This window comes from Eptesicus fuscus, chromosome 1 (genome assembly GCF_027574615.1).
Source record: "Eptesicus fuscus isolate TK198812 chromosome 1, DD_ASM_mEF_20220401, whole genome shotgun sequence".
NCBI classification, from domain to species: domain Eukaryota; kingdom Metazoa; phylum Chordata; class Mammalia; order Chiroptera; family Vespertilionidae; genus Eptesicus; species Eptesicus fuscus.
The window spans coordinates 12813870-12839517 of NC_072473.1; the positions used below are offsets into that span (position 1 = coordinate 12813870).

At 42.1% G+C, this 25648-nt stretch overlaps 2 protein-coding genes across 2 annotated transcripts in view; both read left to right on the top strand.

Moving 5' to 3' along the window:
• Positions 1-25648, top strand: part of MBTPS2 (membrane bound transcription factor peptidase, site 2) — a 52105-nt gene that overhangs the window by 11971 nt on the left and 14486 nt on the right. The window contains exons 4-7 of the mRNA XM_008154574.3: positions 7692-7795; positions 9838-9965; positions 19158-19276; positions 20410-20590. Of these exons, the coding sequence (XP_008152796.1) occupies positions 7692-7795; positions 9838-9965; positions 19158-19276; positions 20410-20590 (532 nt within the window). The remainder of the gene's footprint in view (positions 1-7691; positions 7796-9837; positions 9966-19157; positions 19277-20409; positions 20591-25648) is intronic.
• YY2 (YY2 transcription factor) lies at positions 12868-15472 on the top strand. The gene is made up of 3 exons (XM_054720711.1): positions 12868-13047; positions 13267-13596; positions 13705-15472. The coding sequence occupies exons 1-3, from the start codon at positions 12940-12942 to the stop codon at positions 14398-14400; spliced, it is 1134 nt and encodes a 377-aa protein (XP_054576686.1). The 5' UTR covers positions 12868-12939; the 3' UTR covers positions 14401-15472.

Consider the following 25648-nt stretch of genomic DNA (forward strand, 5'->3'; position numbering starts at 1 on the left):
AAACCAAGGCACAGAGATGTTAAGTCACTTGCCTATGGTCACAGCTAGTAAATTGGGGGGGGGGGCCTCCATCACTCATCCACCACTGACCTCAGAGCCATCATACTCTACTCCCTTAAGAAAGACCAGTACTTCTATAAAGTAACTTTGACATGTCTAGGAGGTATATGGCGGAAGGTGTATGGTACAGGAGATAAGATGGGAGATATAGGTAGGGTCTGGGTTATGAAGGGCCATTCTAAGAAGTTTTGATTTTACCTATAGATAACAGGTCTATGCAAAATGAACCAAAGTAGGTGAGATGGGGAAACCATTTAAGAGGGCAGTTGGAATATTCATGTTAGAAGTGATAAAGATCTAAACTAAATTAGTGTTAAGTAGAATGAAGGGGGTAGATTCAAGGTATCTATTGGAGTGGAGTTCTCAGGCCTTGGCCATTAATTGAATGTGAGGCTAAAGAAGGGAGAGTTTAGGATAACTCTGGGGATATTCAATTAGTTATTGTTTGCCAAGAAGAGAATAGTAGAGAAAGAAGTAGATTTGGAGAAAATATAACCATTGTCCTTTCTGCCTGCTAGGATTAGAATGGCAAAATGTTATGCAAAGAAGAAATAATTTCTTCTTTTTGCTTTTCATTTTATTCATAGAGCTCAGAGTCATGCTTTGGAACAAGCAAGAAGTCAACTGCCCTCTGTAGTTCGCCGTGCATATCTATGTATACGTTTAAGAATGTTATTATCTCCTGACTTTGATATGAGCTCTGGTAGCTTAGAGAACATACTTTCTGTTTACTTTATAATTCCGTACAGTCTGGTTCAGTATTAATTCCCCAAAACCTGGCACTCTGTTGTTGAGAGATCAGTATTCTGGTACATCTAATACCCTGTTTGATCACGGCCAAGACAGATGGGCAGTTGCGTACTATTGCTAGCAAATAAGTCCTACCATCTGTTGGTATAATCACATGCTCAGATCCTTACCTTATCTCATTGTTACATCTATAAAATAATAAAGAGAAAGAACCAATGTCCTATTGCAGCAATTTTCAACCTTTTTCATCTCGTGGCACACACCAATGATTACTAAAATTCTGCGGCACACCAAAAGATACTTTTTTTACAATTTGGCAAAAAAATAAGTATAATTTTGATTGATTTACCAAAATAATAATAATAATTACCTACCCTTTTGCTCCAAAGTAACTTTAAAAAAATCAGGTGCCTATACTTGTATATAAGTACTAGAGGCCCGGTGCACGAAATTTGTACAGCCCAGCCTGCACCCTCTCCAATCCAGGACCCCTTGGGGGATGTCCAACTGCCCTCTCACAATACTGGACTGCTAGCTCCTAATCGCTCACCTGCCTGCCTGCCTAGTTGCCCCTAACTGCCCCCCCCCCCGCCAGCCTGATCGTCCCTAACTGACCCGCCCCCTGCTGGTCAGGTCGCCCCCAACTGCCCCCTCCCTGCTGGCCTGGTCGCTCCTAACTGCCCCCCCCCTGCCGGCCTGGTCACCCCTTACTGGCCCCCCCTGCTGATCTGGTCGCCCCTAATTGCCCCCCTCCTGCTGGCCTGGTCCCCCCAACTGCCCCTCCCCGCCAGCCTAGTAGCCCCTCACTGCCCCCCTACCGGACTAGTCACCTCTTACTGTCCCCCACCAGCCTAAACACCCCACCCCTTAATTGAAATAATCAGTTGTTAGGTCATCCCTCACTAACCCCCTGGCTGGCCTGGTTGCCCCATGCAGCCTGCTTGTTCAGTCGTTTGGTCGTCCCTCACTAACCCCCCTGCCGGCCTGGTCGCCCCACACAGCCTGCTTGCTCAGTTGTTTGGTCGGACCTCACTAACCCCCTGCTGGCCTGGTCGCCCCACACAGCCTGCTTGTTCAGTCGTTTGGTCGTCCCTCACTAACCCCCCTGCCGGCCAGGTCGCCCCACACAGCCTGCTTGCTCAGTTGTTTGGTCGGACCTCACTAACCCCCTGCTGGCCTGGTCGCCCCACACAGCCTGCTTGTTCAGTCATTTGGTTGTCCCTCACTAACGCCCCTGCCTGCCTGGTCGCTCCATGCAGCCTGCTTGTTCAGTTGTTTGGTCGTCCCTCACTAACCCCCCTGCCTGCCTGGTCATAGGCGGCCATCTTGTAAGGGTGTGAGGGTTAATTTGCATATTACCTCTTTATTATATAGGATTTCTGATGCCAAGAATTAACCAGTCAGACTCAACATTATTATGTGACATGACCAATAAGATATAACCCAATTATATGGCCTATTTATATGGTTCAGGGCAGAGCATTCACACCAGGCAGCTTTTGTTGTGTTGGCTGTTATAATTTTTTTTGTTGCTGTTAATCCTCACCTGAGGATATTTTTCCATTGATTTTTAGAGAGAGTGGAAGGGAGGGGGAGAGACAAGAGAGAAACATTGATTTGAGAGATACATTGATTGGTTGCCTGCCACATGCACCTCAACCAGGGCTGGGGATAGAGCCTGCAACTGAGGTACATGCCTTTGACTGGAATCGAACCCGGGACCCTTCAGCCTGCAGGCCAACACTCAATCCACTGAGCCAAACTGGCTAGGGCGGCTGTTGTCATTTTTTTATTTGGCAATCTAAGAGAAGAGGTCAGTGCCCCTGATTAAATACTCAGGTATTACATGTTTTAAAAATTCTTGAAGCACACCAGTTGAAAACTGCTGTCCTATTATATTAGATCAAGCCTATTGATTTATTTGACATAAAGGCAAAGTAATCAGGATACTTTGTGATATAGTGAGAATGCTTGAGAATTAATCTTCAGTACATAAATTTAGAAAGGGGTCAGAGAAAAGGAAACTACTAATCTGAACAGAAAGATGCCTTACAACATGGGAATGAAGTTGGTATGTAGAAAAAGATCCACTTATGTTCTTGAAAAGAGATGCTGAGTAGGGTCTGGGTAAAGAGGACGTTACATAATCAGCATTATAAGTGGCCTAAATATAGAAAAAAAGTAGTATTAATCAAAAGTAGTATTTTCCCTAATATTATTTATTACTATGAAGAACTGGAAACAACCACAATATATAATATACAAATGGATAAATTATGGGATTGTCATTCAGTGAAATTTTATGTATATGTCAAAAAGGATAATTATGAAAACTAAGGAAAAGACACTTGGAATTACTAATGAATTTAGAAAGCTGTCCATGCAGCATGGTTTGAATCTCCTCTTCAGTTACTAAAGGGGACTTAAAAGTGAAAGTCCTCCGTTGTACACAAAAATAAACTAAAATTAAATGAATTAAAATTAAAACATGAAATCATAAAAGATCTTGAAAAGAAAAAAACAGGTTTCTGTTTATGTGAACACAGAATAAGGAAGACATAAGCATAAAACTAATGGCAGAAAACAGGAATATGGATAGATTTGATTACATAACATTTTTATATATAAAAAAACTAAAGGCAAAGAAACTTGTAAATACATTTGTGATGTATTACAGAGGACTGATAATTAATATTCAAAGTTATCTTACAGATCAATAAGAAAAATATGAATACTCTAAAAGAAAAAAATAGGCAAGTCATGAATAGGCTACTCTCAAAAGACCTATCAGGGATCAAAAGTAGGGGGAAAGTACAGCTTTAATAATGATCAAAGAAATATACATCAAAACAATGGGATGCTTTTTTTTTTTTTTAATCCTCACCCGCGGATATTTTTCCATTGTTTTTTTTTTTAGGGAGAGTAGAAGAGAGGGAAAGACAGAGAGAAACATCGATGTGAGAGAAACACATTGAGTGGTTGCCTCCTGCACGTGCCCTGACCAGGGCCCGGGCTGGGGAGGAGCCTGCAACCGAGGTACGTGCCCTTGACCAGAATCAAACCTGGGACCTTTTGGTCCGCAGGCCAACGCTCTATTCACTGAGCCAAACCGGCTAGGGCGGGATGCTTTGTATTTCTCTCAAATTGCCGATTTGAATAAAATGAGCTTGCCCAAGTTATGGAAGTGTCTGCTGTTAGCAGTTTGGTATGTATGAAAGTCCTTTAGATTTTGTGTAATAATAGCATTTGTTACCCTCTCTGTGAGGCATAATTTTAAACATTGGACAAGGATTATCTCATGTAATCCTTAAAATTACTGTCTTATGTAAATGTGGTTGTTTCCATTTTAATGATGAGGAAATTGAAGTGTTGGGGAAATAATCGAATTTTCTCCAGGTCACTTAGCTATTTAGTGATGGAGGCAGACTGTCTAACCCAGTGATCAGCAAACTCATTAGTCAACAGAGCCAAATATCAACAGTACAACAATTGAAATTTCTTTTTTTTTTTTTTATTATTATTGATTTTTTACAGAGAGGAAGAGAGAGGGATAGAGAGTCAGAAACATCGATGAGAGAGAAACATCGATCAGCTGCCTCCTGCACACCCCCCACTGGGGACGTGCCCGCAACCAAGGTACATGCCCTGACCGGAATCGAACCCGGGACCCTTGAGTCCGCAGGCCGACGCTCTATCCACTGAGCCAAACCGGTTTCGGCTGAAATTTCTTTTGAGAGCCAAATTTTTTAAACTTAAACTTCTTCTAACGCCACTTCTTCAAAATAGACTCGCCCAGGCCGTGGTATTTTGTGGAAGAGCCACACTCAAGGGGCCAAAGAGCCACATGTGGCTCGCGAGCCGCAGTTTGCCAACCACTGGTATAACCCAAGTGATATTTCTCTGGAGCCTGAACCAACCATGCTTGTCTAATAATTTATCTCCCCCAAATAGTTGGATATATGTGTCAAAGTATGTTTATTATAGTATTTATAAGAGCAGAAACTTAGCCCTAGCCAGTTTGGCTCAGTGGATAGAGAGCATCAGCCTGCAGACTGAATAGTCCTGGGTTCGATTCCCGTCAAGGGCACGTACTTTGGTGCAGGTTCCCTGGCCCTCATCTGAGTGTGTGCAGTAGGCAACCAATCGATGTGTCTCTCTCACATCGATGTTTCTCTCTCTCTCTCCCTTTCCCTTCCACTTTCTCTAAAAATCAATGGAAAAATATCCTCTGGTGAGGATTAACAAAACAAAACAAAACAAAAAAGCAGAATCTTTTAAGACAATTAAATGCCCAACAATCTGTTTCATAGAATAAAATGCAGCTGTTAAAAACATGTTGAATCAGAAAATACTCATGGAAAAATTTTTGTGGAACTACTAAAAGAAAGGGTCAGATTTTAAAACCATCTATAATAATAAAAGCGTAACATATAAGCTGGCCAAACAGCAAAACGACTGTCTGGACAACCACGCTATGACATGCACTGGTCCCAGGCCAGCCAAGGCCGGTGCAATTTGATTGGTCAGGGGGCTCCGCCATCGCCCCATAATTGCCCTGCAGAGGGAGGCTTAGGCCACCGGCCGGCAGGCTGCGGCGGGTGGGTGGGGCCTCCCTCTGTAGGGTGATCGATCATGGGGCTCCGGGACTGTGAGAGGGCGCAGGCTGGGCTGAGAGCCCCCGCCCACCAGTGCACAAATTTTGTGCACCAGGGCTCTAGTATTCATAATAAAAGCCCAATTTAAAAAAATATGTGTACATGAAAAGATAGAAAGACATGCATCAAAACATTGAGAATGGTTTTTTATTTGTGTTCTGGGAACAAGATTATAGGCTTCTTTTTATCTTTTGAGTTTTCAAGTTTTCCTGCTTTAGACATATTTTATAATTAATTTAAAACAATAATTAATAATAGAAAGGAGGAATTTCCTCCAGAAGGATACCTTCAGGGTCCTGACTCCTGGACTGTGAGAAATAGATGCTCAGTATAGTATTAATGTCTGGTGGGCCCCACTTAGCCTATTTTATAGAATCTCTCCTTAACAATTGACATAACTTGGGAGTGATTATTTATCTTATGAGCAGATTCTTGGGTATCTAAAAAAAATAATTTAGAGGGGGCTAAAGGAGGGGAAAATGGGAAATATCTGTAATACTATCAACAATGAAAAGTATATTTAAAAAATAAAATAAGCCCTAACCGATTTGGCTCAGTGTATAAAGCGTCGGCCTGTGGACTCAAAGGTCCAGGTTCGATTCTGGTCAAGGGCATGTACCTTGGCAGCTGATTGATGTTTCTCTCTCATCAATGTTTCTAGCTCTCTCTCCCTCTCCCTTCCTCTATGTAAAAAATCAATAAAAAATATATATTTTTAAAAATAAAATAATTTGGCCGAAACCGGTTTGGCTCAGTGGATAGAGCGTCGGCCTGCGGACTCAAGGGTCCCAGGTTCGATTCCGGTCAAGGGCATGTACCTTGGTTGCGGGCACATCCCCAGTGGGGGTGTGCAGGAGGCAGATGATCGATGTTTCTAACTCTCTATCCCTCTCTCTTCCTCTCTGTAAAAACTCAATAAAAATATATTTAAAAAAAATAAATAAAATAAAATAATTTGTCATGCAGCCCTTAAATCGCAAACTTCCCTTGTGTATGCAATGCTGAATACCTATACAACATCTTAGGAGCACATGTTTGCAAGACAACTTTTTGTTGTTGTTAATCCTCACCTGAGGATATTTTTCCATTGAATTTTAGGGAGAGTGGAAGAGAGAGGGAAAGTCAGAGAGAAACATCGATGTGAGAGAAACACATCGATTGTTTGCCTCCTGCAGGAGCCCCAACCAGGGCCCAGGCTGGGGAGGAGCCTGCAACCAAGGTTCATGCCCTTGACTGGAATCGAACCCAGGACCCTTTGGTCTGCAGGCCAACGCTCTAGTCCGGGCGTCCTCAAACTACGGCCCGCGGGCCACATGCAGGTGTTTTTGCCGTTTTGTTTTTTTACTTCAAAATGAGATTTGTGCAGTGTACATAGGAATTTGTTCATAGTTTTTTTTTTAAACTATAGTCTGGCCCTCCCAACGGTCTGAGGGACAGTGAACTGGCCCCCTGTTTAAAAAGTTTGAGGACCCCTGCTCTAGTCACTGAGCCAAGCCAGTTAGGGCACAAGACAACTCGTGATTCTTCACAGATCCTTAATATGTATGAATGTTCCAGATGCCATACCTTTTGCATTAAATTTCAATTTTAATACAATATTTATGTATCACTTTGCTCCTACCCATGTTCTGCACAAACTGATGCAATCAAAGTAATGGAGGGTATAGTACTCCTACACCAACAAGGCGCTTTATTACACTACCTTTAATTAACAACTCTCATATAAGTTGAGAATACTAAAAGGAAATCCATTGATGGGGGTGGTGATATCCTATATTATTCACATAAGTACTTGGAACCCTGCAATAACAATATAGAGGAATAGAGGAAGAACTAGGAATTGTAACAGAATTCCCAAATCAGGCTTCCAGCTGACTCCTTCAATGTCGCTTCACACTCCCTGGCCCCTGGCACTGTGCCAGGCTCTCTAATTCTTTCCCGTGGTGAAAACTACAGGAAGCTACAATTTCAGCTTTTTAACCTGGTGTTTCCTGTTCTCTTTCGATTGGTATTTTGCTTAATTCAAAAGCTGCCTACTTCAAAAAAAAAATGACTGGTGTTTTTACTTTTATTATGATAGAAATGAAAAAATGAACCATTGATAATTCACATTATTTTTCGTTGATAGAACTATCAGCTTTGAAGTTTAAGCTTTAATACAAAGTGGACATCATGTTCTCTTGGTACCCAAGTGTGTGCTTATCCTTGTGTCTATGAAATTTATAGGTTCCTGGTATAAATTTACCCGTCAACCAACTGACCTATTTCTTCGCTGCAGTCCTCATTAGTGGTGTTGTACATGAAATTGGACACGGGATAGCAGCCATTAGGTAATGATATTTACCTTTTTATTCCTACTACATGCAAAGCAGCTTGCATTTAGGAGATTTTATTACTAAAATCTGCTACATTTGATATTTTTCTTTTTGTGCATGCTACCCAGTGTATATCTGTAATTATTATTTTGAGGTACCTCTCTTTTGCAGAGGAGATTTATATATTGATGAATATGCTCAGTTAACCATATGTATAGCTATAACCTGCGTCTTTCTGTCCGTTACCCTCTACCAGCACGGTTATATCCTCATGGTGCTTCATGATTTTCATCTAATCCTGAAATCTAATCTTTCTATTCATCATTGGGTCAGGCTGATACCTTTGCATTGCCTTCTTAGTACTTTCTTTGGCTTATCAGTTGAAATACTTTCCTGCTTCAACTCATGGCCTCTGTTAACTAGAGCAAGAACATTGAAAGCTCTGGGTTTATTAACAAATTTCATAGCCTTTGGAAACACCGAAGAAGATAAGGGAGGGTGAGAACTGGGACTTCCTTCAAGTATCATGCCCTCTTTTTGTTGTGACTACCCAAATGTATCATAATTATAGCTGACTGTTTTAACCTTTTGCACTCGGATGTCGAGTGTGACTCGACACGGTTAGCATCGGTTAGCAGCTCGAGAAAAAAGCAAGCGAGTGCAAAGGGTTAAAGGCTCCTAAACCTATAAAATCATGATGGGCGAGAAGGTGAGTCACAACTCCCCTTCACTCCCACAGATAATTACTGCCATAAGGAGTACACATGCTAATGGGAATGTGTTTTATCCCTTCGGTGTATAGACCTGATTAAAGGTTTTTGATGAGAAGACTTAATCACTTCTTATTACTTTCCACTTGCTTATGAACAAGAGTCTATAGATTGGCAATAAACCCTCATCTTGACAGAGCACTTACTGCTACACAGATGTGCTGTGTAGTGGTTTAAGCGGGTGGCTGCCTTTTTTAAAAATCTCACCTTTGCTTCTACATTTTTAGCTTTGCAGCCCTTAGGGTTTTACATATAAAAGCATTGTTATTAACAGTTTAATAATTCACAGTATAATGTGGTTAATTTTTTTAATAAAATCACAACTGCCAAGATAAAGTGAATTATACAGTCCTCTGATATATTTAGTACTAAGTGATAGCACAGTGTATGTAGATAGTGCTTTTTTCAGAGTTACTATTTGGTCTTATGAGGATGTTAAGTATAATTCCATTTTTAGAGGATGAATTGATATATAGTTCTCCTAAGGAAAGTCTGAGCATAATACATTTTTAACAGTACTTAGTTTAACATGAATAAACTTAGATAAACCTCTACCTTCATTTATAATAGCAGAGACAGCCCTAGCAAGTTTGGCTCAGTGGATAGAGTGTTAGCCTGCGTACTGAAGGGTCCTGGGTTCCGATTCTGGTCAAGGGCAGGCACATACCTTGGTTGTAGGCTCATTCCTCGGCCTTGGTTGGGGCGTGTGTGGGAGGCAACCAATCGATGTGTCTCTCTGGCATAGATGTTTCTCTCTCTCCACCTCCCTTCTACTCCTAAAAATCAATGGAAAAATATCAGGTAAGGATTAATAAAATAATAATAATAATATAAAACCTAAGACAAATATAAATATTTAGATAATGTATTGAATTATATATTCTACTGTGTCCTCAGTAAATAATTCAGACTAAACCCTAAAAATGGTTTTTATTTAGTTTCTCATAGAAATATTAAACTTTTCTTTATATATATGACTAATTTCAAGCTATTTGTTCAGCATATTGGTTTCTAAGAATTTTCAAGTTAAAAGTCTATTTCAGAATGCCATTTTATAAAATGCAATTTCATAGATGACCAAATATGTACGTTATTATAAAATTATGAGATGTAGATAAATGATAGCTAGATAATCACATATGTAGGTATAACTTTTTGACTGTCCAGAGAGACTTGTTTTTCAAGTAAGAATTTGAACTACAGTGGGAAGTACTAAAATTACATACATTATTAATTTTATAAGTGTAATACTAGTGCTAAATTTCTTTCTCTTATGTAATTTCTTAGGGAACAAGTTCGATTTAATGGCTTTGGAATTTTTCTCTTCATTATTTATCCTGGAGCATTTGTTGATCTGTTTACCACTCATTTGCAACTTATATCACCAGTCCAGCAGCTAAGGATATTTTGTGCAGGTAACAGATTTAAATTTTTTTTATTCTTCTATGTGTTGTTAGTGGTTTTATAGAAAATACTCAAATCACAAATGAAAGCATTTAAATTCAGTTTATAAGAACCTTAGTCAAAAGTAATAGAACAAGCCCTAGCTCAGTGGTCGGCAAACCGCGGCTCGCGAGCCGCATGTGGACTAATGAGTTTGCCGACCACTGCTAAGGCATTACCCTTACCCAGAAGTTTTGACTTCAGGTTAAAGACATTAGTGCATTATTAAAATGTTTTTTAAGTGTTTTTCCCTAAGGCAGTGGTCGGCAAACTCATTAGTCAACAGAGCGGCAAACTGCGGCTCGAGAGCCGCATGTGGCTCGCGAGCCGCAGTTTGCCGACCACTGCCCTAGCTGGTTTGGCTCATGGATAGGGCGTCGGCCTGCGGACTGAGGGGTCCCGGGTTCGATTATGGACAAGGGCACATGCCCAGGTTGCGGGCTTGATCCCCAGTAAGAGGGCGTGCTGGAGGCAGCTAAACAGTGATTCTCTCTAATCATTGATGTCTCTCTCTCTCTCTCTCTCTCTCTCTCTCTCTCTCTCTCTCTCCCCCCCCCCCTCTCTTCCTCTCCCTCTCCTTTCCTCCCTCCCCCTCTTCCCCTCTCCCCCTTCCTCTCTGAAATCAATAAAAATATATATTTTTTAAAAACACAACTAAAACCAACATAATTTTAAAAAGACAAAGTACAATGAGTTGAATAGAAAATACCATGTGGCCCTAGCCAGTTTGGCTCAGTGGATGGAGCGTCAGCCTGTGGACTGAAGGGTCCTGGGTTCGATTCCGGCCAAGGTCACATGCCTGGGTTGCGGGCTCCATCCCCAGTGGGGGGTGTGCAGGAGGCAGCTGATCAGTGATTCTCTCTCATCATTGATGTTTCTATCTCTATCCCTCTCCCTTCCTCTCTAAAATCAATAAAAATAATTAAAAAGAAAATACCATGTGAATAGAAAATATGACTAAAGCATTAAATGAGACAGAGGAGCACTTAATCATATGGAGTATAATCCACAATGAAAATGTAATTGCTGCGAATCTTACTGTACCAAGTAACAAACCATCAAAATGAAAATGGAGGAAGCACAAAGATAAAAACAGGTGTAACAAAAGAGACTCCTATCTCTTAATATTTGGCACGTAGGTATGAAAAAGTCAGATCATAAAAGCTGTTAATAAGAAAAAAATAATGGCCGAAACCGGTTTGGCTCAGTGGATAGAGCGTCGGCCTGCGGACTCGAGGGTCCCAGGTTCGATTCCGGTCAGGGGCATGTACCTTGGTTGCGGGCACATCCCCAGCGGGGGGTTGTGCAGGAGGCAGCTGATCGATGTTTCTCTCTCATCGATGTTTCTAACTCTCTATCCCTCTCTCTTCCTCTCTGTAAAAAATCAATAAAATATATTAAAAAAAATAAGAAGAAGAAAAAAATAATTATGTCAAAATCTGTACCACAATTTATTTTCAAGTGCTCATAGTACATAAAAATTGTCCAGTTTCATTCAAAACAATAATTGCAGTATATTTAAAAGTAAAAATGAAATAATGTATAAAGTTTTGCTAAAAGGAAAATTCACTGCCTTAGGTAGTTATGAAATAAGTGAAAGTAAATCAGATAAGCAACTGAAGAATTGGGGGGAAAAACTATAAAATAGTTCAGAAATTATTATAATTTGTAAGGATATAGGCAGAAAATAATAATTGGAAAATAAAAATTGGAAAAAATAAAAAATATAACTGTTAAGTCCAAGCGTTAGTTCTTTGAAGGAGAAAAAGATTAAACAATGGGAGAAAGCTTTTATAGACAGTTAGCAGTCAGATTGGGGAATGACAGCTGATAGAAAATTAGAACAATTATAAAAATGTTCTTTGTTCATCTCTGCAAAAATTTTTCAAAATCCTGGATAGTTATTAAAAAAATAATAAATAGTCTAAATAAAGCCCAGAAGAGATAGGGAAAAAAGTATATACACAGGTTAATTACAGTGGGAGAAATTAAGGAAGTTGAGGAAGGACGCCTCTGAAAGTTTCGTAGGTGGAATTCTTTCATATCTTACAGGAAACGATTTTTCTTTATAATTCCAATTTAGTATAAACTTTCCAGAGCACATAGAGAAAGAAACTAAGATTTTTTCTTAAGCCAATATAACTCAAATAAAAGCACCAAAAATACTCTGCAATCCCATGATATATCTAAACAAAGCAAGGATAATTTAACATTAGGTAGTCTATTTGAATGTGGGAAGCATTATTAAACATTAAGGGGGGAGGGGAATCCTCATCTCAGCAGATATTGAAACATTTAATAAAATTAAATATCTATTAATGGCTAAAAAACAAAAATCTTTAGTAAAAGTAGAAATAGCTGTATGCTTCCTAATGATATAACACTTAGAAGCATTCCTATTTAAAGGACAAGACAAGCAATGCCGCGGTCAACTATCACTAATACTATTAAATCTATAAGTGTGGGTCCGTGCAATTAAGAGGGAAAAACGCGTATGAATATTAAAAAGGCCTCTTCCCCTCCCCCTCATACTGTTATACACCGAGGAGAGAGATGGATAAAATAAATGGAAATGAAATACAGAAAAATTCAGTAAAGACTCTGGTTAGAGAATTAATATTGAAGAAGCAATAGCGGGTAGACAGAGCGAAGAGGCCAGAGGGGTAGCATACGGGTATGATCGGGTATGATCGCGACCGCACGCATGCGCCGGCCGGTACTACCAGGGTGGCGGGAAGCGCATGCGCTGGGTACCAGGATGCCCAGAATCCCCCGCGTCTAACGCCTTAACCGCCGGCGAGCACCGTTCTCTGCCCTTCGCGCCTTTCGCCGGAGCTCGAGCCCTCGCGGGAGCCGCGCTCCTCCCCTCAGCTTTTTCCGCCGCCTTCCAGAAGCCCGCCCTGCGCTGCCGCCTCGTAGCGAAAGCCTCGTCAAGAGCTCTCAGCCATGGCTTCAAACAACTTTATCTACATCACCCCAGAAGACATGGAGGAGGCTGCCAAGTTTTTGGAATTGCACCAGGTACACCTAGAGACCATTGCTATGGACGGTATCGCTCTGGACAATATCGCTCTGGAGAATATCGACATGGATAGTATCTCAGTGGAGACTATCCCTTTGGAGAATATCACCGTGGAGAATATCCCGTTGGAGAACATCGCCATAGAGAATATGGCCATAGAGAATATCGCCGTGGAGAATATCGCTGTGGAGAACATCGCCGTGGAAAACCTCGCCGTGGCGAATATCGCCGTGGAGAACATCCCGGCGCAGCCCGCAGCGATGGAAACCATCGAGTATCCGGATCTCAGCGGCAATTGGGTCCACGGTGGCCACCACAGTTCACCTCTGATTGCGCTGCAGCCGCTCGTGGTTAACACGAACGAAGGGGACCAGATCATGGTGCAGACCCAGGAGGAAGTGGTGGGCTATGAGTCCGACGACGAGCGGGCTAAGTTCCCGGAGGTGCCGATCCCTGCCCCTGACCTGGAGGAGGAAGACGACGTCTACTTCCAGCGGACTCTGTCTTCCCTGTCGGCCTCCGCGGCGTCGACGAGCAAGAAGATCAGGAAGCGCAGCAGCCACGACAAAAAGCCCAAAAAGGTCGGCCAGGGTCAGCCGAGCGCCGTCGGCCAGGGTCAGCCGAGCGCCGTCAGCCACGGTCAGCCAAGCGCCACTAAACACGGTATGGGAAGCGCCGGCAACGGTAAGAAACGCACCGCCAAAAAGGCGGTCGCGGTCGCGGTCGGGGCGGCGGGAGGCGGCGGCTCCGGGGGAGGCGGCAGAAAGTGGGAGCAGAAGCAGGTGCAGATCAAAACCCTGGAGGGCGAGTTCTCCGTCTCTATGTGGTCCCCCGTTGGTGAGAGAGACCAGGTGATTGAAAAACAGAGTCCGGTGAACTTACCGAACTTCTCTCCCAATTATTCAGAGTATATGACGGGGAAGAAGCTTCCTCCTGGAGGAATACCTGGCATTGACTTATCCGATCCCATACAGCTGGCAGAATTTACTAAAATGAAGCCCAAAAAGCCCCAAGATGACATTCCAAGAACTGTAGCTTGCCTTCAAAGGGGCTGCGGAAAGATGTTCCGGGATACCGCGTCGATGAGAAAGCATCTGCACACCCACGGCCCTAAAGCCCACATATGTGCCGAATGTGGCAAAGGTTTTGTTGAGAGCTCAAAATTAAAACGGCATCAACTGGTGCATTCTGGAGAAAAGCCTTTTCAGTGCACCTTTGAAGGCTGCGGAAAATGCTTTTCCCTGGATTTCAATTTGCGTACCCATGTGCGAATCCATACCGGCGATCGGCCCTATGCCTGCCCCTTCGAGGGTTGTGATAAGAAGTTTGCTCAGTCCACTAACCTGAAGTCTCATATCTTAACGCATTCTAAGAATAAAGAATAGCCGGTGAAAAGGAGAAAAGCTCCTTTTTTTGATTCCCACATATCTAAGGGTGATGTTTTCATAGATTCGTTTAAAAAATTAAAAGGTTCAAAATGATAAGATGCCGTTGTTAAGATGTCATGTTTTGATAGAGTAGTAAAAGTAGACGGTTAACGTAAAAAGTGAAAAAAGGTTAAAATACAAGTAAGATTACATTGTTCTGTAGTGTCATTTGAAAAACATGCTGTTTTGTCAAGTTTGATCCCAAAACATGCTGTTTTGTCAAGTTTGATTCATAGACTTCACATCAAAAGACTTTTTGTGCAACCGTGCTAAAAATGGGACTTTTTTTAAAGTTCTGTATTTTTCAAATGTTCATGTTTGTACTTTTAGGACTGTGTTTAATAATTATATGTGTGGGTTTTTTTGGAAGTCGATAACTTTACTTACTGTAGATTTTGTTTATGAGAATGAATAGTCATATATGTACGTGAAGTATTTTCCTGTTTAAAAATAGGTTATATAGGTTTTATTTGCTATCTTAATTTTGGTTGTATTCTTTGATATTAACGTATTTTGCATAACTATCTTTTAGCTGCGTGAATGATGTATATGTAGTATTGAATATTAGATGTGGTTAATAGTATTAGTCAATTTAAACCCATTTTAGTCAATTTAAACCTATTTTAGTCATTTTATTTCTAATATTGCCAAGTAGAGTTTTTTAGTGTAATTTCTTTGCTTCTTCGGTTAGAAAGCGCTGCTCAGCTGTAGTTGTATTGTTTATATAATGACTTTTTAGATATTTGATATGTACACCTTATGTAGTAGGAAAGGCAAAAGTGAAATACCTGTTCTAAATAAAGGAAAAAAAAACTTGCCTGTATAAATACTGTAGCTAGAAAATAGGAAGGATGCTACTGGCATCTGGGGAGTAGAAGCTAAACATCCTGCAGTGCATAAGGAATTACCTGCCCCAAAATGCCAATAGTAAGAAAACCTGCTTTAGAGAAAGTAAAGTTGTTTTAGATTCCTTTGTTGTACTTGTAAATATTAATGGACAAGAGGTTGTTTAAATAAAGGAAATCTATGGTTTCAACTACCGTTGTTGCTTCTTAACCATCATGGGCAAATTGGGACTCTCGAGGGGTGGTCTGGTACAAGTTGCTTCCCTGTCCAGAGAGAGGAGGTTGCCAAAATAATCAGGAAACAGTGCTGCTGAATTACCCCCTGATTTGTTCGGAGGGAGAGTTAATGAGGATGCCAGCATCGGGGTAATCCTGGTAGACTTTTTCATCCTGGCTTGGAAGGAAAAACTGAATTTAGCACATGGTAATGATCACCAAGCTAATCAGTGGAAGTGGAGTATTTTGTGGAATTGCGTTGGGACTAGCAACTTGGTGGGTGATGGGGTTATAGCTGTATTCCAAAATTAGTTTCATTCGAGTAAATTTCAGTGGGTCCAAGAATTAGTGTTTTTTCAGTTGGTTTGTTTCAATTGTGTTTTTTCAATGACGCTATGAAAGTAATACAAGAAAACACAGGTATCTTCTATAATATTGAACTGGGAAAGGCTTAGTACAAAGGAGCAATTTGACCACACCAACATTTAAAATGTCTGCAGCCCTAGCTGGTTTGGCTCAGTGGGTGGAGCGTCGACCTGTGGACTGGCGGGGGGAGAAGGGGATCCCGGGTTCAATTCCGGTCGGCGGGGGCATGCCGGGTTGTGGGCTCGATCTCCAGTGAGGGAATGCAGGAGGCAGCCGATCGATGATTCTCTCTCATTTATGTTTCTGTCTCTCTCCCCCTCTCCCTTCATCTCTGAAATCAATAAAAATACATATTTAAAAAAATATAATAAAGTGTCTGCATAGGCAGCCTATAAACCAAGCCAAACAATACCCTGGACGAAAAAATTTAAATGCCTCTTACAAAAGACCAAATTTCTTAATATATACATTGCAAACAATACTATATACAAATTAGTAAAAAATAAAATAACCAAGTCAAAAAACGTAAATAGGGAATGGATGTAGTTCTCAGACAAAGAAAATAGAAATAGCCTTTTAACAAACATGAAAATGCTATAAGTCACTCATAATTAAAGAACTAGAAATTAGCTCTAGCCAGTTTGGCTTATTTGCAGCAGTCGGCAAACTGCGGCTCCCGAGCCGCGGTTTGCCGCTCTGTTGACTCATGAGTTTGCCGACCACTGTTAAGGCATTACCCTTACCCAGAAGTTTTGACTTCAGGTTAAAGACAGTACATTATTAAAATGTTTTTAAGTGTTTTTTTCTAGCAGTGGTTGGCAAACTCATGAGTCAACAGAGCGGCAAACCGCGACTCGCGAGCTGCATGTGGCTCGCGAGCCACAGTTTGCCGACCACTGGCTTAGTAGATAGAGTGAAGGGTCCCAGGTTCGAGTCTGGTCAAGGGCACATATCTCAGTTGCAGGCTCCTCTCCAACCCGGGCCCTGGTTGTGGCTTGTGCAGGAGGCAAGCAATTGATGTTTCTCTCACATCGATATTTCTATCTTTCACTCTTAAAAATCAATGGGAAGTTTTCCTCCGGTGAGGATTAAAAAAAACAAATAAAAATTGGAACAAAGATTTTACTTTTCACCTAGCAGATGGCAAAGTCTAAAATTACGATAGCATTTGGTGTTGTTTCGAAAGTGGGAAAACATGCCAGTTATGAGAACATAAATTAATAATACAAACTCATTGGAGGTCAATTTTAATGCACATATTTTTTGACCCGACAATTTCATTTCTGTGTAATTTTCCATACCCTCACAGATGCATATTTAATTGGGTACATAACAATATGAGCAAAGCTGTTGAAGCATTATATGAAAAAGTTAATAGGAAACCTTATAAGTCAATATGTTTTAAATAATGGGTTATTCTGTAGTGGGATATAAGAAATGGGATAGCTATGAATGCGCAGATAAGGGAAAAGTCCAAAATTGATAAATGAAAAAGCAAAGGTAATTTGATACCTTTGGTGTTTTTAAAAGAACTGTGTATAGATCAGAAAATATTGTTTACTCGTGTCCTGGACTAGACTTGCTCTGGATATTTTTAGAATGTAACAACTTAAAGCATTCATTATGGGGGAGGGGGTCCATCTTACAATGTGAATATGGTGTGTGGAACACTAGCTAGTTATCTGGCTGCTGTAATAACCAAAAATAGCAGGCTTAAATTCTCATAAAACATTCCAAATGTAAGTAAATCAAAGCTGATATGATAGTTTTGTAATTTGAGGGATTCGGGCCTTTTCTGTCTTATTAGCTCTGCTGTTCCCAACATGCAGCTTCTATGTTATGGACTCAGGTTTAGCTCCCTCCTATGGCTACATTCCAGCCAGTAGCACAGGGATATTCCCATCATTTCCACTCACATCCTCTTGGGCACAACAGTCATATAACTATAATCGGCTTCCTGAGAGTCTGGGAAATGTCTTTCGATTACATTTCTATCATTACAGAATATTGGTTCTCTACTACTGATGCTATCACCCTCCTGAGAATGTTTGGAATGTGTGGGGTGGGAGGTATTCATTGGTTGTCTGACAGGGGAGCAATAACGGTATTTAAAGGATGGAGCCAGGAATGCTAAATATCCTGTAATGTCAAGGACAGATTTGCTCAACTACGAATCATGCTCCTCAGAGTGCTATGACAAAAACTAGCAGAAATGAAGGATAGGTTTGGAGGGAGGGGTTACAGAGCCGTGTGCTAGTGTATGTTTAGCACCTGGCTCTGAAGGGGAGGGGAGGGAGCTCTGATATGTAGCTTCTGCTGGTTTCTGTCATGTAAATATGTGGTCCCACCGTGGCCAGTTCAAGGTGCCAGTCTGAAGTCCCTAATTGGGAAGGAATGCACATAGTTGTCTGTGGCAAGCTGGTAGGAACAGATTCCAGCACGCCACTGGGTTCATCCAACCATCTCTGTATATATGCTGGAGGTGGTTATAGTCTGTGACATGATGGTAGATACATATTCTATTTGGCCCACCAGTAATATTCTCCATAATAGTTTTATTCTTAAAACAATCTCTTTTTCTAAATACCATTTGGATTTCCATACCCCAGTTCAGCAAGAATGTTTATTCCATCTTAGCTTTTATGTGGATAGTTTTAACATTCCTTTCAAAGATCACAGGTATGAGTCCGCACCAGCGTGGCTCAGTGGTTGAGCGTCGACCTATGAACCAGGAGGTGACAGCTGGATTCCCGGTTGTGGGTTCAATCCCCAGTGTGGGGCATTCAGGAGGCAACCGATCAATGATTCTTTCTCATCATTTATGTTTTTCTCTCTCCCTCTCCCTTCCTCTCCCTTCCTTTCTGAAATCAATAAAAATATATTTTAAAAAAAGATCACAAGTATGTTTACATTAATAATGTATACATTTTCTGAAAAGAGGCTTTAATAAGTAGAAGATATTCTATTTGTGTTATATATATGTATATCAGGTATAATAGGATGTATATTTTATTGGTGTTAAATCATATTAGCATGTGGTCTTTTTTTCTTTTTGCATGTGGTCTTTTTAATGTGGTATTAACATGCTTATTTTACATTTTAATATATGAAATGGAAGAGACGTCTAACTGAACATCCGTCTACTGTACTAATAAGTAGATCTATTATAAGAAGCTGTGCCTCGCAGCTTCTTCTGGTTACGGAAGCCCAGGTGTTATGAAGTCCAAATACCTATGTCTCTCCTGCCCCTGGTTCCGCTTATTCCTTTTTTTTTTTTTCTCTTTTCAGGTATCTGGCATAATTTCGTCCTTGCACTCTTGGGTATTTTAGCTCTTGTCCTCCTCCCTGTGATCCTCTTGCCCTTTTACTACACTGGAGTTGGGGTTCTTATCACTGAAGTTGCTGAGGTAAATCATGGATTACTTGGGCATTTTTTCTTTTACCAGATTTTATGATGTAACACTTAGTATTTTATGTCAGGTGCTTTTTTAATCAAGTTCTCCTCATAGCTCTAGCCGGTTTAGCTCAGTGGATAGAGCATCGGCCTGCGGACTGAAGGGTTCCCTGTTCGATTCCGGTCGAGGGCACGTACCTTGGTTCTTGGTTGCAGGCTCGATCCCCAGCCCCAGTTCAGGCGTATGCAGGAGGCAACCAGTCGATGTTTCTCTAACACCCATGTTTCTCTCTGTCTCTCCCCTCCCTTCCATTCTCTCTCTAAAACAAAGTTCTCTTCATAGACAAAATGCTCTGTCTCTCCTGGAGAAATGATTGCCAATCCTTTCAAATTGAACAAATAGTTTTGTGGAATACGTTATCTTTTTAGAAATACTAAAAATTGTTTCTGTTCTGAATTACAAAGATAGTTTTAAGATTTCCTACCTGTAATTTGTTGATAAAATAGATCATTTACTTTTACTGTTTATTTTTATAATTCTGCTTTTGGGTAAAAGGTCTCTTGACATTTGAAACCTAGGCTAGCTAGCTAGCCAGAGCATTTCATGGGAATTTAGGTCTTCAATTCTGTATTTTATTCCCTTATTTAATAACTACTGAGATAGCATCAAGTCTTCTATTCAGACTTAGGGAAGAGGAAAATTGCCTTCCTGGGCAACTGGCTCACATATTCATTGTGCTGACAGTATCATCTGCATATTTGGGACTGTGTTCAAATAAGGATTTTTACAATTTTATCCACGGGAGACATAGGAAAATGAAGGCATTCTGATGACTACTTTCACACAAAAAAATAATTAGCAGTTTACCAAAAACTACTAGTTTAATCTTAACAGTTGGCAAATGGGTTTTTGTCTTTTCAGTTGCAAAAAAATCCAAAATCTCGTAGAAGTAGGAAAAGTAACTATAATTGTTGGGTTTTGTTTTAATTTTGTAGTGTTTTACATCTTGGATTCAGAGCTGGATTGTTCTGTATATTATTCAAACCGTCTACTTATTCAGTTCAGTGTCTTGAATGATTATTTGCTCAGATTAGTCATAGCTTGTTTTCACACATGATCTGATTTGTTTTTGCCCTTTTCCCAAGGACTCACCTGCAGTCGGACCCAGAGGTCTTTTTGTGGGAGACCTTGTTACCCATCTCCAGGATTGTCCCGTCACTAATGTACAAGATTGGAATGAATGTCTAGATACCATCGCCTATGAGCCCCAGATTGGTTACTGCATAAGTGCAGCAACATTGCAGCAGTTAAGCTTCCCTGTTAGAGGTGTGTATATTTCTCTCTGTATAACGTAATGCTTCAAGCAGCAGTACTTGCCACTCCCAAATCTTAGATTATGTCTGTAGATTTATTTTGTTCTCATTTGTTGAAAACAAATCAGAAAAGTAATAATAGGCCCGAACTAGGAAACGTTCTTGCTGAACTGCATACTAATACGTTTACGTTTCTTTTATTATAAATATTGTTTTTGAACCTCTAATTTCATAACATCATATTTGAATTTCAGGACTCTAGAATCTTATTCTCTCTGTATTAAAAAAAACAAAAACTCGTGTACTCTGCGCCGTGGTGGGTGGGTGCCACTGAAGGGACCCGCTGCCGTGTGAGAATGTGCCAGCCCCACCAGATGCCCACGAACCTTGGGCACCTCCTCCCACTGCTGCCCAGGCCACTGGACCCGGCTACCCCGCTGCTGCTGCTGTTTGGCCATGGCAGCGGCAGGCACTGGGGCACCAGGGCCCAGGATCCGGGTGTGGCGTCAGCAGTAAAAAGATTGAGCAGTGCCCTAACCGGTTTGGCTCAGTGGATAGAGCGTCGACCTGCGGACTGAAGGGTCCCGGGTTCGATTCCGATCAAGGGCATGTACCTTGGTTGCGGGCACATCCCCAGTAGGGGGTGTGTAGGAGGCAGCCGATCGATGATTCTCTCTCATCATTGATGTTTCTGACTCTCTATCCTTCTCCCTTCCTCTCTGTAAAAAATCAATAAAATATATTTTTTTAAAAAAAGATTGAGCAGTATGAGGGAAAGTAGTATCTGGACTCACTGAAAGAGTATCTGGAATCGAAACTCCAGGGTATGGATGGGGGTGCCCCAGAGACCATCCAGCCCTTAGAGGCCTGGGTGCTGGCTGCCCAGCCCAAGGCCGACAAGGGCGTAGTGTTGGCACATTGCAGAAGGAATAACTTTCAGCGGATTTGGTGCTCCATGGTGTGGTCATTGTAAGAATCTGACTCCTACATTGGAAGAACTCTAAAAAGGATTTCCCTAGTTTGGCAGAGGTCGAGATCGCTAAAGTGGACTGTACTGCTGGACGGAGTACGGAAGTAGGCAAATGTAGGTTTATAGTTATGAGTATTAGAAATACAAAGTCAGTGAGTACAGTGGTGGCACTGGATCAGGGCACTTTGTTCTGCAATGGGCAAAAGATGATCTTAAAAAATGCAGGTGTGCCCTAGCCGGCTTGGCTCAGTGGATAGAGCGTCAGCCTGCGGACTGAAGGGTCCCAGGTTCGATTCCGGCCAAGGGCACGTGCCTGGGTTGTGGGCTCGGTCCCCAGTAGGGGGCGTGCAGAAGGCAGCTGATCAATGATTCTCATCATTGATGTTTCTATCTCTCTCTCTCCTTCTCCCTTCCTCTCTGAAATCAATAAAGAAATATATTTTAAAAAATGCAGGTGTGAGTCGCCTATCCTGCCTGGCCTCCTTGGCAGGAGCTAAATCATGCGGATGTTGCTGCATTTCAAGTGGTGGCTATTCAGAAAGGTGAATGTACTAAATTTGTGTATCTTCTTTTTTTTTTTTTTAAGCCAACACACTCTACAGATTCTTTATTAAGTTTCTTTAAAAATGTAACTCATGATCCTTTTGCAAACTATTTTCAGTGGCAATCTATCATCCCCTTTAACTTTCTCTTGATGAAATTGAAATGGTTTTCTTTGAGACTAAAATATGAGTTGAAAATCAAATTGCTGGACTATTTTTGCCTCCTGAGTGATACTGGTGAAAACATCATCAAAAGCAGTTTTTGAACTGCTCACAAGTCTGGAAAGGTACCCCTGTGGCAGTATTGATATTCCTCTGATCTGAAGGTCACTTTGACTTACTAATACTGTGGTTAGTCTGTGGCTTGGGAAAGATTTTAAAAACACTGAAACCCCATACCTCTGGAAGATATTTTCACAGCCACTCGTGGATTTTGTTTCTGTTAATACTGCTCTCATCAGGAGAGGTTTGCCATGATGAAAGCAATGGTACTTTTCACCCGTTTCTGCGTAAGATAACGCTGATGCCATCATCTTATGTGTGTCGATATTTGTCAAATACTGTTCGAGGGATACTTCTATTTATTTCTCATGAGTGAAAGATTTCATTGGTTAGGTTAATATGAAGTCAAGGTCCATGTAAAGACTTTTAACAAGTTTAAGTCCATGTTGAAGATTTGATGTCTCCCGTGGAAAATGTGGACATAGAAAGTTCCACAAGGCTTGTCGTGACTATTTTGTTAACTCATAGAAAGATTCTGGGGCAAGAGGACTAGAGAAGCTTTTCCAGGTCCTGCTTTCGGGGACCAGGGGAACCTTGCCGCCTCACTACAGGGCCCGAACTGAAAACAGTTTCAGTCCTGCTCCTAGGTGGTCCTTTTAGAGGCTCACTGTGACTTATTTGCCTTCGCGGAGGTTGACCATTTGCCTTCGCGGAGGTTGACCCTCTGCTGCTGTATGAAGGGTGGGACTAGAGCAGCTGCTGCTATGCCCTGCCTCCGCCCGGACCAGCCATCAGCCCTTTTGGCATCTGCTCGAGAGAGCAGCTCGGCTCGTTCCCCTCCGTCCCACCGATACCTGATACTACCCTTCCGATGCTGCTCGCAGTCCGCCCCGCAGTCGTCTGTACATCCCCCTCCCCCCGTTGTAATATTTTAATCTTTCCCGAAGAGCAGGGTCCCTGTCAGGCCCAGCTGTGCTGTCTCCCCAGCCCCCCACCCCGCCTGTCTTCCCTCCCCAGCCCTGCCCTCCCCTCTCGTCTCCCCTCCCTGTCCCCTCTCTCCCCTCCCCCACCTTCCTATCTCCCCTCCCCCACCTTCCTGTCTCCCCTCCCCCCCACCTTCCTGTCTCCTCTCCCCCACCTTCCTGTCTCCCCTCCCCCACCTTCCTGTCTCCCCTCCCCCACCTTCCTGTCTCCCCTCACCCACCTTCCTGTCTCCCCTCCCCCCCACCTTCCTGTCTCCTCTCCCCCACCTTCCTGTCTCCCCTCCCCCACCTTCCTGTCTCCCCTCCCCCCCCACCTTCCTGTCTCCTCTCCCCCACCTTCCTGTCTCCCCTCCCCCCCCCCTTCCTGTCTCCCCTCCCCCACCTTCCTGTCTCCCCTCCCCCACCTTCCTGTCTCCTCTCCCCCACCTTCCTGTCTCCCCTCCCCCCCACCTTCCTGTCTCCCCTCCCCTCCATCCCGCGCCGGCGTGGGCTGTCTCAGGAACGGTAAGACCCAGGACCAAGTCAAGGAGGAGAAGGCCAATAAAAAGATCTAGTAGCAACTGCAGAAGAGCATGCAGGTCTGCTGCTGGGTGCAGGAGAATCTGGTAAAAGCACTATTGGGAAGCAAATGAGGACCCTGCCTGTTAATGGGCTTAATGGAGAGGGCAACTAAGAGGACCCGCAGGCTGCTAGGAGCAACAGCTATGGAACATATTACCCTTAGGGGATGGCTGCCTCTTACCTTCTTCTAGCTCTGTCCCATCCCTCTTGCAATGCTGGAATTGTCTTAGGCACTTCTAATAAGAATACTATTCTGTTGTCGGGGGAGGGGGCCTACACCTAACCTCTAAAGATAACTAAGGAGAGGGAAAAAAAAACACCAAAAAAATTTTTTTAAGAAGTCAAGGCTTATCTTGACTATTCTGTTAACTCAGACAAGTCACAAAAACAACAAAAATGGAATAAAATCCTTAATTGTTCAAAGTGTAGTGTGACATCCAAAATAGGCACCTACATAAAAAGTGACTGTCAGTTTACTATACCAAAAGTTGGCATTTGAGAAGTAGTGACAAGTTCTTACTAAACAACTACTGTGTGCTAGATGCTAGCCTAACCCTGCCTTGCTAATCCCTGCCTGCTGCCTGCTCTTTTCTGTGACTGTTCTGCAGTAAATACAGTATTAACATACATGATAAATAAAACTAATCTGCCCTGACCGGTTTGGCTCAGTGGATAGAGCGTCGGCCTGTGGACTGAAAGGTCCCGGGTTCGATTCCGGTCAAGGGCATGTGCCTTGGTTGCGGGCACATCCCCAGTTGGGCGTGTGCTGGAGGCAGCTGATCGATGTTTCGCTGGCATCGATGTTTCTAACTCTCTATCCCTCTCCCTTCCTCTCTGTAAAATTCAATAAAATATAAGTAAATAAATAAATAAAATAAAACTACTCTGCCAAAAAGAGTGGGATTAACTTGACCTAAAAACCAAAGAAGGAAGTGGGCAGGGCTGAGTCGGAGCAAAAAATAGGCCATGCTACGTACCATCAATGCTAGCATCCTTCTAATTCATGCCATTTTTACTATCACCTTTAGAAATAAGCAACAATAGCCCTAGGCTCCCTTAAGGTAGCTAATTGTATGTTCTTTGCCATCAATTTGTTTATACCATGATACTTTCTAAATAAACTCTTTAAAGGAAAAAATTTGGGTTAATTCAGCATTCCAGCTCAACCATGACCAATTAACTAAATTCCAGTAATTAAATATTCCTGTACTGTATGGATGATGGCATGTCCAAAGCTCTTTGGGGTAGAGTTATTTTATGTGGCAGGCATCCAAAGGAAGTAATCTTGGCTTCCGAAAATATCCCCTGAAGTCAGATCTGTTGTTCCGTGTAGCAGGTGGCAGGGTGAAGCAAGTTTATTCTCAGAAGCTGCCAAATTTATTTTGAGTTCTTTCATCTCTGAAAAATCAGTCTCCCAACTCTTTTTTAAAAAAATATTTTTTATTTATTTCAGAGAGGAAGGGAGAGAGAGAGAGAGAAACACCAATGATGAAAGGGAATCATTGATTGGTTGCCTCCTGCACATTGGACTGAGCCTGCAACCCAGGCATGTGCCCTTGACTGGATTTGAACCTGGGACCCTTTGGTCCACAGGCTGATGCTCTATCCACTGAGCCAAACTAGCTAGGACTCCCAAATCTTTATATAAAACTAGAGGCCCAATATATGAAAATTCATGCACTGGAGGGGGGTCCCTCAGCCCAGTCTGCCCCCTCTCACAGTCTGGGAGCCCTCAGGGGCGGGAGGCGACCCGGCGATCAGGGGAAGGCAACACCCCCATCACACCTCTGCTG

Bases quoted from the DNA above. Each gene is read 5' to 3' on its own strand.
- YY2 (XM_054720711.1), top strand. From the start codon at position 12,940: ATGGCTTCAAACAACTTTATCTACATCACCCCAGAAGACATGGAGGAG. The intron at 13,048-13,266 runs GCTCTGGACAAT...ATCCCGGCGCAG, and splicing joins CCATTGCTATGGACGGTATC to CCCGCAGCGATGGAAACCAT. The intron at 13,597-13,704 runs GTCGGCCAGGGT...GGCAACGGTAAG, and splicing joins ACGACAAAAAGCCCAAAAAG to AAACGCACCGCCAAAAAGGC.